The 12,449-nt window shown below is 31.8% G+C and overlaps 1 protein-coding gene and 1 pseudogene across 1 annotated transcript; both read left to right on the plus strand.

The window, feature by feature from the left end:
• The first annotated feature begins 1,732 nt into the window (after positions 1–1,732).
• LOC110621750 lies at positions 1,733–3,807 on the plus strand (annotated as a pseudogene).
• Positions 3,808–6,054: 2,247 nt separating this feature from the next.
• LOC110621793 (protein NUCLEAR FUSION DEFECTIVE 4) lies at positions 6,055–8,321 on the plus strand. Its single transcript, XM_021766096.2, has one exon. It carries the CDS (start codon positions 6,234–6,236, stop codon positions 8,094–8,096), a length of 1,863 nt encoding a protein of 620 aa, XP_021621788.1. The 5' UTR covers positions 6,055–6,233; the 3' UTR covers positions 8,097–8,321.
• The last annotated feature ends 4,128 nt before the right edge of the window (positions 8,322–12,449 follow it).

The raw sequence follows: 12,449 nt of genomic DNA on the forward strand, positions 1-12,449 counted from the left end.
CAGCAATTCACATTCCCATGAGAATGGGCATTTGAGAGGTTCATGTAACTCCAGTAAAGAGAATTCTGCGAAAAAGATGTGTTTTTGAACGATTGGATGTCTCTCAAGTAGCTGTACACTGTCTAGGGAAGCTTGTCAATTTTATGAAATCCAAAATGCTGCTGTCCACCGCATTGTAACATGCCCATCTTCATTGCTTAGTCATGTTTCAATTATATTCTGTGAACCATTCTGTAAAATAAATTTACAAAGAAATTTCCTGCACTCGGTCAAACTTTCACCAAGTTGAGCTTCTATCCCCAACGATGGTTGGTGGTTATAATTAAAAGATAATGTTTGTTTCCTCTTAAATTTTAGCAAAACTGAGATTTTGTAACAGTGATATGATAGTATAATCGGTAGCCAAAAACTTGACAGTTCTCGCAAAATCCTGATTACAATAATTGTTAATTTTTGCTTCTTTTTGCTGTAATTACCAAAGGTGAATTGGGGGCCTAAATATTTTCAGGCATATAATTTTCTGATTCTTTTTTCTTTTTTTACCTTTGAATAAATTTTGGTAATTGAAACCAATGCTATAAAGTTGCATGGCATTATACTTCTTTTAAAAGTTATCACTGTTTAGAGATTGCTGAAAAGACTTGCATTTTCTTTTTTCTGTTGGAAACTTTTGTCTAAAATTCTTTGCACAAATGTTCTTTTTGTAATGGGGTGACCCTAGGATGCAGCTGAGGTAGCTTGGCATGAGAGGCTTTCTAGTTAATTATCATGAATTAGTGTTTATGTATATCTGTGTCATGATTATCCTGATCATGAAATTGTGGGGTAATCTTTTTCTAGTTGGGAAAAGGGAGGCAATGGGCACATTAGCTGAAGGAATTTTGATCTGATGTAGTGTCAACTTTAAGAAGAGGTGCATGACATTGTCTTTTGCCTCCCTATATGTCTTGTTTCTTTTGGTTAATATGTGAATTAATGATATTCATTGGAGTAACATGGTCTTTTTGTTTAAAGAAACCTTGTTTATATATATTCCTTTTTCTTTCTATTGAAGGGAATGAAAATGCTGACAAGCTCATATCTAGAAAGAGATCATAACTCCAGAAACTGTGGAGCCTTATGGCCCATATGTCACCTTTTATCATTTTTTGTTCTAACAATGGAATCTTGTTTTGCAGCTGGACCACAACATACGAGGATCTGCTTTGCTCCACTGAAGCCTTTCAACAGCCAATACCCTTACCCGTAAGCTTCCTTGAACAGCTTCCTAGTGCGTTATCACTTACAGGATAACATTGATGTGCTTTATATTGGGTGGATGTGCAGGAGATGGTTGATATTCTACTTGATATATGGCATGAAGGGGGTCTTTATGACTAGATTGTTGGAAAATTAGTGTGGAAACATATAGTTCATTTTATTCTATATATTATTTATTATCTGCAAGAATGTCAATGTCAATGGCAGCTTGTTTAATTCAAATAAGAATTAACTCATCTTGACAGCTCCGTTCAAAAGCAAACAAATGCACCGTTACAAAATAAAAGTTTCACCGTCAACGCAACAGTACTTATGTCAGCTTGATGAACAATAACAAATGGCCACTTGCTAGATATATAATATTACGAGTGTTCTGCTCGCCGTTGACCTGACAAGGGGATGAAAATTTGATTCCTTTCCAAGATATCCAGGACAAGCAAGCAATTCCTATCATCACTACCGGACAACTACAGCTTATGAGGATGGGTCCAAGGAATGCTTCATTCAAAACCCAAAAATGCCGGAGAGTGTCTGATCATATATGTACAAATATAGAAATGTGCCTTGTGCAGTTAAGCAAGCATCTTTCATGAAGTGATTCAGGTTTTGTTAGCATTATAAATAAGAGGGATTCCAATAAGAGAGAGAAAAGAAAAATGATAATGAGGGAGTTGAGTTTCAGGAAGGAAATGAAGAGCTTTGGCTTGCAAATACTTGCCGGCCGATGGTTTTTGGTGTTTGCTTCACTCCTGATTATGTCTGTCAATGGCACCAGTTACATGTATGGTCTATTTTCCGGCGACATCAAATCGTATTTAGGCTATGATCAAACTACGCTTAATACTCTGAGCTTCTTCAAGGTTTTGGGAGGCAATCTTGGTGTTTCAGCAGGTCTTGTCTATGAAGTAATGCCACCTTGGTTGGTTCTTATCATTGGTGCAGCCATGAACTTTTCTGCATATTTCTTGATATGGTTAGCTATCACTGGCCGCATACCCAAGCCCCATGTCTGGCAAATGTGCTTGTACATGTGCCTTGCCACAAATTCAGCTTCGTATCCCAATACGGCAGCTCTAGTCACATGCGTCAGGAATTTCCCTGAAAGCCGAGGCAGTGTAATAGGCCTCCTGAAGGGATTTATCGGCCTGAGTGGTGCAATTTTGACTCAATTTTACAATGCTTTCTATGGTAATGACTCCAAGGCTCTTATCTTGCTAATTGCTTGGTTTCCATCCATTGTTCCCCTGGTTTTTCTCCCAACAATTCGGGTCAAGAATATTGTTCGTCAAGTGAAGGAGCTTCAAGTTTTTTTATCATTTCCTCTATATTGCACTTGGCCTTGCCGGATTTATTATGATCATCATTATCATACAGAACAAGCTCACGTTTACTAGAGGTGAGTACATTGGCAGTGCTTCAATTGTCATCCTGTTACTTTTTCTCCCACTTGCTATTGTTATCAGAGAAGAATTCAATCTCCGGCAAAGCAAGAAACAAGCTCTGAACAACTACTCTCAATTGAACGTTCCAGCTGAAAATCCACCAGTTCTGCAGCCACCACCACGGCCAGAAGCAAAACTGGAGCCACTTTCTTGCTTTAAGACCATTTTTAGGCAACCAGATAGAGGTGAGGATTACACTATACTGCAAGCAATTTTCAGCATCGACATGCTAATTCTATTCATTTCAACAACTTGTGGCGTTGGTGGGGCATTGGCAGCTATCGACAATTTGGGTCAAATTGCAGAGTCATTAGGCTACCAAACTCATAACATAGCGACTTTTATATCTCTGATCAGCATATGGAACTTCCTTGGAAGAGTCCTAGCAGGTTTTGCCTCAGAAATAGTTTTAACAAAGTACAAGTTCCCTCGTCCACTAATGCTAACATTTGTGATCCTCTTCTCATGTGTTGGACATATTTTAATTGCTCTTGGGGTGCCAAATTCTCTTTATTTCTCTTCAATAATTCTCGGGTTCTGCCTTGGAGCACAACTCCCATTAGTTTCAGCCATAATATCAGAAATCTTTGGACTTAAACACTTCTCTACTTTGTACAGTATTGGGTCAGTGTCAAGCCCAGTTGGGTCCTATATTTTCAATGTGAAAGTGGCTGGTCATTTATATGACAAAGAGGCCTTGAAACAAATGGAAGCTTTAGGGCTTAAAAGAGAAGCAGGGAAGGAGTTGAATTGCAAAGGAGTCCATTGTTTTAGGCTGGTTTTTGTTATAATTACTGTGACAACCTTTTTAGGGTTTCTTGTTTCAATTATTTTGGTGAAGAGGACAAGAATGTTCTACAAAGGTGATATTTACAAGAAGTTTAGGGAGGAAGTAGTAGAAGTTGTAGATATTGATGCAGGATCTAGAAGAACAGGATTCAGTCAATTGGAAGAAGCCGTAGAGGGCAAGGATGGTGTGGCTGCTGCTAGTGTTTCCATTGCCATGAATCACAACCAAACAACCAATATCGAATAAGTTGGGAAGCCGACTTTACTTTCAACTCTTAGAGAATGCATTATTGGAAGTTGCAGACATAAATTCTAAAAAACAATTATTTTTCTGTTGTTGAAAGGATTTCAAATTCAGTGGATTTTTTTGAAAAAAGAAAAACAATCATTAACTGAATGAGGACTAACTGGATCAAATTAATGTTTGAACATTAATAAAATAAAATGAAAAATAATAAATCTTAATTTAATAATAATATTAAACTTATGAAAATAAAAATGATAATGATGCTGGCTTTACAGTTTCAGAAAGGTCGGTGCAAATTCCTGATGAGTGGTGACCTGATAAGACAAAAACGTTAAAAAACAGAAAAAGACACGCCAGGCTTTGACTGCCGCGTAGACCGAGTGGAGCGACGCGTTTGGACGTTTTTTTTTTTTTTGTCTCTTTTGTCCTCATCTCAATACGTCCACGTTTTTCACCCATTACTTTTTAATATAATTTATCAACTAATACTTATTCGATAATCGATATTCCTTTAATATTTTATTTTTCTGGTGTCCATTTAGGAACTGATCTCTTTCTTCTTCACATTACTCTATTAGTCTGCAGCCATCAGAATTCAAAGCAGGGATATTTGAAATGTTCCTTTCATTCTGCACGATTATTCCATTTTGCCTACAAATTCATAAGGAAATTCATTGAATTCTGCAATAAGAAGAATAAACAGTTTGTCTTTCCAATATTCCAGCATTAAGATATAATAGCACTTTTCTCATAAAAGTGGATTCTTTCATGCCATGTCATTTTCTTCGCTGGCAAAAAATCCTGTCTACGCTAATGACGCATCTATTAGCTCATTTTGAGTATTTCATATGATGTGTACGTGTATATGTGTATAGTATGATTCAAGAGAATTTATAAAATATGTGCACGTGCTAAATTGGAATCCCATTTTAATTAAAAATTTTGATAATTTTAGAAAATCTAATTATACGAACCAGAATCAGAAAGCGCTCAAAAGGTTGTTATTGAGTCTAATTTAAGCAATTTCAGTTCTAATTAATTTGAAAAAGAAAAAAAAATTATTATTTGATTTCAAAATTCTATAACTTTTTTAGGTCTTTAAATTCAAAGTGTATGAACAAAGATATTCGTTGTGGTTTTTAATTTTATTGGAAATAATAAAAGTATTTTGAGAGTATAATTCTAATTCTAGAAAGAAAAATACTAAATTTTGCAGCTGATCATCTTCGGATCCAATTACCTTTTTAATATTTGCCAAATCCTCCTAACGAATATCCCTCAATTGTTAGGTAGTGATGATGATAAAAACTTAAAACTTATTTATCAATATTTAAAATATAAATATATTGGCTCAATCCTCAATTCCCCTAATGTATTTATTAGAAATTTTTCATTTAGCTATTTTTTTAATTTTTCTTTTGTTTAAATTAGTCTAAAAATTTTAATTTCAACTGAATTTAGGTAAATACTTAAATTTTTCCACCCGCGTCTTTTAAGATATTTCAAGAGAAAGTAAAAAAGCTAACTCCTAACATTTATATAAATTAAAAGTTTGTAACTTTATTTATATTAGACTTTAATTTAAAATAAAATTTTATAAAAAATAATTAAAAGAGTATGAAATTTATTAAAAAAATATCAATTTATTTTAAAAAATAACTTAAATTATAAGTTTATGTTATTTTATAAAAAAAATAGATAATATTATAAAAAATTAATAATGAAACTCACTGTGTTTTTAATCATACTTTTTATTTTTAGCCTATTTTAATGCCTATAATTTGATATCTGAAAGGGAAAAAATGGATTATTTAAAAGAACTCATTATATTTTTATTTATTACAATAAACACTAAATTTATTTAATAGATAAAATTAATTGATTTTAAATTCTTATTATTTTAAAATATTTACAAAGTTTATATAAATTTAGAAATTCACTTAAATGTTCAACATGATGTTAATAATAAGATTAAGGAGTAAAAATTCAGTATTATTAATAATTATTTCTTTAAGAACGACTTAATTTTTTGTTTGAAAACGTTTTTTTTTCCTATAATTCTATTAACAGGCTCTTATATCGATACGGGATATTCTGAATTTCACGCAACAAAATCCAACCCTGTTGATAATCTTTTATTTAGCAATGAAAATAGAATATGTAGTTAGGAATTTGTAATTTATCAAACAGGTAGACAATTCAATTTAGAACTTCAAAACGAATGATGCTTACGAGTCCGCGTGTATGTGTGTGGAGGAAATCAAACTTTGGAGATATGGAGGACTGTAAGCCTGCAGAAATTTTTGGATTATTGTATAGTGCCTGTCGCTTTCCCCTTGTCTCTCGTAATTTCGCATGTGTATGCTTCTCCTCAGTCCTCACGTTTTACTTCTACTCACTTTGTAGCCCAAGAACTCTATATATGTACCATCGAGTTTTAAATCCCTCAAATCATTAAGCATTCTTCAATCATTTCTAGAGTTGGGTGTTTAAAAATGGTGGCTGCTGATGTGGGTAGTGGTGGTGGTGGGTGGAGAGAGATGAAAAGTTTCTTGTTCAGAGTGATTGTAGGCCGATGGTTCATGGTCTTTGCCTCACTTTTGATCATGTCAGTGGCTGGTGCAACTTATATGTTTAGTTTATATTCTAATGACATTAAAACGTCATTAGGGTATGATCAAACTACTCTCAATTTGCTTAGTTTCTTCAAGGATTTGGGTGGTAATGTTGGAGTCTTGTCAGGGCTCATCAATGAAGTCACCCCACCATGGGTGGTTCTTTCCATGGGAGTAATCATGAATTTTTTTGGTTACTTCATGATTTGGCTTGCTGTTACTGGTCATATTGCCAAGCCAAAAGTTTGGCAGATGTGTCTTTATATTTGTATTGGAGCAAATTCTCAAGCTTTTGCTAATACTGGAGCTTTAGTCACCTGTGTCAAGAACTTCCCTGAAAGCAGAGGCAGTGTTTTGGGGTTGTTAAAGGGATTTGTTGGTCTGAGTGGAGCTATTTTGACTCAACTCTTCCATGCTTTCTATGGAGATAACTCCAAGTCTCTTATCTTGCTCATTGCTTGGCTTCCTGCTGCTGTTTCTTTCATTTTTCTTCGTACCATTCGGATAATTAAGATCGTTCGCCAATCCAATGAGCTCCAAGTTTTCTACAAATTCCTGTATATTTCAATTGGTCTTGCTGGTTTTCTCATGGTTTTGATTATCATACAAAACAAATTCAGCTTTTCCAGAATTGAGTACATTGGAAGCGCTTCTATTGTTCTTGTGTTGCTTTTTCTCCCGGTGGCTATCGTTATAAAAGAAGAATATGATCTCTGGAGCAGCAAGAAAGCAGCCTTGAACGACCTGTCACCGGTGAAAGTAGTGACTGAAAATCCTCCGGCACTGGAATTGTCAGCATCAACGCCAGCACCTGGATCTCCAACGTCGACAGAGAAGCAAGCTTCTTGCATGGACAACATTTTCACACCACCAGAAAGAGGTGAAGACTTCACCATATTACAAGCACTGTTCAGTGTTGATATGCTGATAATATTTGTCGCCACAACTTGCGGAGTTGGAGGCACATTGACAGCAATCGACAACTTGGGTCAGATTGGGAACTCTCTCGGCTACCCAACTCGCAGTATCACAACCTTTGTGTCACTTGTTAGTATTTGGAACTATCTTGGTCGAGTAGTGGCTGGTTTTGCCTCTGAATTCTTGCTAACAAAGTACAAGATTCCTCGTCCTCTATTGTTCACATTTGTGCTTCTCTTCTCTTGTGTTGGGCATCTTCTAATTGCCTTTGGTGTTCCAAATTCTCTCTACTTCGCTTCTGTGAACATTGGTTTCTGCTTCGGAGCACAATGGCCATTAATGTTTGCCATGATATCTGAAATTTTCGGCCTCAAGTACTATTCAACCTTGTACAATTTTGGTTCTGTTGCTAGCCCAGTTGGTTCGTACGTTCTCAATGTCATGGTGGCCGGCCATTTATATGATAAAGAGGCATTGAAGCAACTAGAGGCCTCGGGGATTAAAAGGGAAGCAGGGCAGGATTTGACATGCAGTGGCGTGCAGTGCTATAGAATGGCTTTCCTGATAATCACCGCAACGACATTATTTGGGTGCCTTATTTCCTTCATTTTAGTGCTCAGGACAAGAAAATTCTACCAAGGTGACATTTACAAGAAATTCAGGGAGGAGGCCAAGGTCACAGGGTTCAGTGTTATGACTTCACCTGGAAATGGTAATCTGAAAGAAATAAGATCTGAAGCCAGGACGGAGGAGGACGGCAATTCTAACACAGTGACAACCGCCGCTAACACCACCGCTGCTGCTTCCGTGAAAGATAAGAACTAATTAAATATACCAATTCATGATTAGGTGGAAACTTTCTGAAGGGCAACTTTATTGCTTTTAGCTTGCTTAGAACACATATTAGCATATAAATGTTGCAAGGAAAACACAAAAATTTCTTGCCTTGTAAAACCTGAAGAGTAAGAAAATGATTACTTACTGTATATGGAACTGTTCATTGAAGTGGATGTACAATAATTTAATACCTAACTTTTGTTCGAAATCAAAATTCCAAATGTTACTGTTTAGAAATATAAATTTTATTTGGTTGGAATAACTCAAATTTTCAAGGAGCGTGAAAATTATATTTTTCTTAATTTTTTAAAAAAAAATCTTCTTTTTTCTATGAATAAAGTGAAAATAATTTACTTTTTTTAGTCTAATTAAATTATTTTTTGAAAATTCATTCCTCAAGAACTAAATAATTTGGATTAAACAAGATTTTAATAAATTAAATTTACTTTAATTGAGATTTCTATTAGGTATTTTTCATGAAATCTTGCCTGAAATTTTGACCTGAAGACATGTAGGAAGAATTTGTAAGAATTTGTATATTTGAGCTTCCTTTACCTAACTGGCAAAATGGGCGATTATTTGAGCCGACATGGCAGGTTGGAAACGTAGATGAAATTGCCCTTTAAATGAAATAAACCATTGAAACATTAACAAAATGCCAAGAAGGCTGAACTTTGTGTCAAGAGAAGACAGATAGCGACAACGTTATTAATGGCGAGGACAAGACAATGGACCAAGGAGTTATTTGCAAAATGTACAAATGGTCTCGGTTGGTCCTTTCTTGTCTTAAAGATCAACCCCACCACATGATCAATAAAGGACAATTAATTAGTCATTTGTCAATATGTCAAAATGAAAATGGATGAATGAAGGGAAAAAAAAATTTCAGCGGTTGAATATAATTAATAATTAATATATATCTAAATTATTAAATTAAAAAAAATTAACTGATAATTAATAGATCGTCATTCCGGACTTCTATCTCTATAATCACTCCGATGAATTTTGAGATTATAGTATGTATGTGGCTCCACTCCACTTGTCCTCTCATTATTTGTTTGTCTTTGATTTTCCATTAAAACTTGAAAGGATGGCGAGAGAGCCTCGAGTTTTGATCACAGAAGCAATATCCTAATTTATCACAATAATCCATCTTCAAATAATAATGTAATCTGCTGAAATCTAACAAAATTATAATAAGAACATTTGTACTAGAATTCTCCCCACCCCTCTTCATCTTTTCTTCTTTCTTTCTTTTTTTTCACCTCTTTATCTGATTTTTCTGTTTATTATTAGATCCTATTCTCTCAGTATTACAATTATTTTCTGATGAAAATTTCAATTTGATGTTAATTATTAAAATAATTCAATCATTCAGATAATCTTTAATAGCTTGAATTCACAAAATTTATATTAAACTGAACCATCAATCTGAATTACTAAAATTTAGTTTGTCTAATTTAGGATTTAGGTTGAATGGAAAAAGAACCATAATGGATCCTCTCTCAGGTTGCAAGTTCTGAGCCCAAACCCACTCTCAAATTGTTGGGCAATACTCTCATATTGTTTACATAAAATGGAATTCTTTAGAAATAGACAATCAAATCATCTTCGCTTTTTTTTATCATTTTAGTTTTAAATGATACATAGTAAAATTACAATTTAGACATACAAGACTTTTTATACGTTGTTTCCTTCATATTCTTTGATGGTGGAAATTTAATTATTTAGATTGATAAGTAGCTATGCTTATAATAATTTGCTGCCTGCCTTTAATTTCCATTTCTGGTTGTGATAAATATCATTGAATAAAAAAGGTTGAGATTGTAGAATATTGTCTAAGACCCAAGATTTGACAACTTAGGATCCAAAACAAAAAAGCCCTAGAGCCTTTCATTACTTACTATATGTCCCTGAGTTATCAACCCCAAAAGAGAAGCTCAACACAATAGAATAAAAGCCTCAATGGCACAAGCAATTGGATCTATATGTGGGCATCTCGAGCAAGATAGATTAAAGTAAAATTCTTTCCGGTGAACACTAGTCTACCAAAGAGAATTATAGAACAGGTGAAGGAAGCTTCTCCCACCACAATGAGGTAAAAGAAATCGTTGGCCCTAAAAATGGTAGGCGGGTGCCCTAAGCAAATAAATTTGAAAAAATAAAGTTTTTTTTTTATAATATATATCATGTTTAAAATATCTTATCTTTAAATAAAACGATGCTCTTATAATTCAAATTAGATAAGTTAAATATAATTTACGCGAATATCAACCATCTCTAATAAATCATTAAACAGATATTCAACCTTTTATTTTGGTGTACATTCAAGATTTTAAATAATGTGACATCACTTGATATAGTATGAATTAGCGAATTCAATATTTATTAGCCAACTATCCATCATTAATGATCTGTCTAAAAAAAATCTACTACAAATATCTATTTTATTCGATCAAATGTGTCACTAAATACTTAATAAGTCTAAAACCACCACATTTACCTCTTAAAAAATTTTAATTTCTTCAAACATAACAACCGGTCCCACTAATATTTATTATCTTCGTTTATTAGCTATAGAATTAATTCTAATTCATTGATTTTTTTTTTATATCAAATCATTATCTAATTGTCGCAATCCGGTTACCTTCCAAATCTCAATTTCATCACTTTTATTATTGGTTAGAGAGAAAAGAACTGCATCCTTTCATTGACAACTTATTAGTATATTTTTACACTTATAATTATACTCATAAATAACTATTTTACTTGTAAATATGTTTGATCTACTTATACTTAAGCCACACCAATATTTAAACATATCATTGGTATTTTAAATTTAATTTCTAATAGTTTATATTCAAATTTATCATATTATAATTTTGTAATTACGAAATAAGCTTAATATTTCATTTATTTTACGAAAAATATTTTTAATTATTTAAATTATTTTAAAAAATTAATAAATAAAAAATATTATACTAATTAAATAAAAAATTAATTCATTTTAAAAAAATGACTTCTTCTAAAAGTCATTTTTTATATTTTAAATATTTTATTAACATTCTTATAAATAAATTTACTTATATATTTTATTTTTAAATTAAAATTAAATAATAAAAACTAAATTATTTTTAATGAAAAATATTTTTTATAGAAAATATTTTCACAATATTTTATATAAAAATATTGTCTCTGTACAAATTATTTTTCATAAACTAATGAACTTAAATCTTTACATTTTTTAAATTAAAAAAAATTATGTTTTAATATTTGAATTCCAAAAAATAAAAAATAAAGAATACTCATAAAATTTATATATAAAATGTTTAGTAGCATTGCTAAAATTCTTAAAATTAAGAAAATAAAAATAATTGTTTAAAAAAATAAAAAATCTGATTTTCTTAAAAATACTATTTAATTTTTTTAATTAATAAAAATCTGATTTTCTTATTTTTAAACTTATATTTATTAGACCCCTGTTATTTTTGGGTTGTGCCTATCATTAATCAAACCTGATTATCTTCTGAAACAACAAAAAAAAAAAAAAAAGGAAAGAAAGAAAAAATAAAATTTGGTGACTGAACAATATGTGCAATAGGTCAAAATTTGATGAAAAGATTCCATCCACTTAATTCATGTTTATCCCAAGTCGCCGTTCAACCATTGAAATACTAGCCACCAAACACACCCCATTGGTCCGTGTATTTTTATATATTATCATCTCTTCCAAATAATTAATTTTTTTTTAAACAACAGAATTTAATTATTCATATTTTATTTAAAATAACTATTTATAAATTAGTCTCCTCTTGCAGAGTAAAACTCCATCTATTTCGGTCTATATTTTGCATAGAGATATTAATTAAATTTTTCTTGAATTTTAATAACAAAAATTATTTAAAAATACACTATATATTTTTATAATTTACTTTAATTAAATTTAAACTCGTATATTTCAGTTTTGAAATTCTATGCTGCCATTAAGTTAAAAGTCTAATGACGCAGACATGTAATACCCACTGTGCATGACTACTTTCTGAAATTTCAATGCAATGACTCTCTATTTTATTTATTATATATTAAGGGAAATACATAATTCTCTCTATTAATTTTATTCTATATTTAAATTTAATTTATACACATCAAAGACAAATTCCCTTTTTTAAAATATATTTATTTTTAAATTATTTAGTTTTCAGTGCTTTCTAGTAAAAATGTAGAATTCAACATTAAATTCCAACTTTTAAAACAAAATTTAAAAAAAAATCATAACTTTTTGATATTTTTTTTATTACAGATAGAAATATATTTAGTCTCAATTTATTATAAATTTTAAAA

Source organism: Manihot esculenta, chromosome 8, assembly GCF_001659605.2.
Source record: "Manihot esculenta cultivar AM560-2 chromosome 8, M.esculenta_v8, whole genome shotgun sequence".
In the NCBI taxonomy this organism is placed as follows: Eukaryota; Viridiplantae; Streptophyta; class Magnoliopsida; order Malpighiales; family Euphorbiaceae; genus Manihot; species Manihot esculenta.

Excerpts from the sequence above, each read along its gene's own strand:
- LOC110621793 (XM_021766096.2), top strand. The coding sequence starts at position 6,234 with ATGGTGGCTGCTGATGTGGGTAGTGGTGGTGGTGGGTGGAGAGAGATG.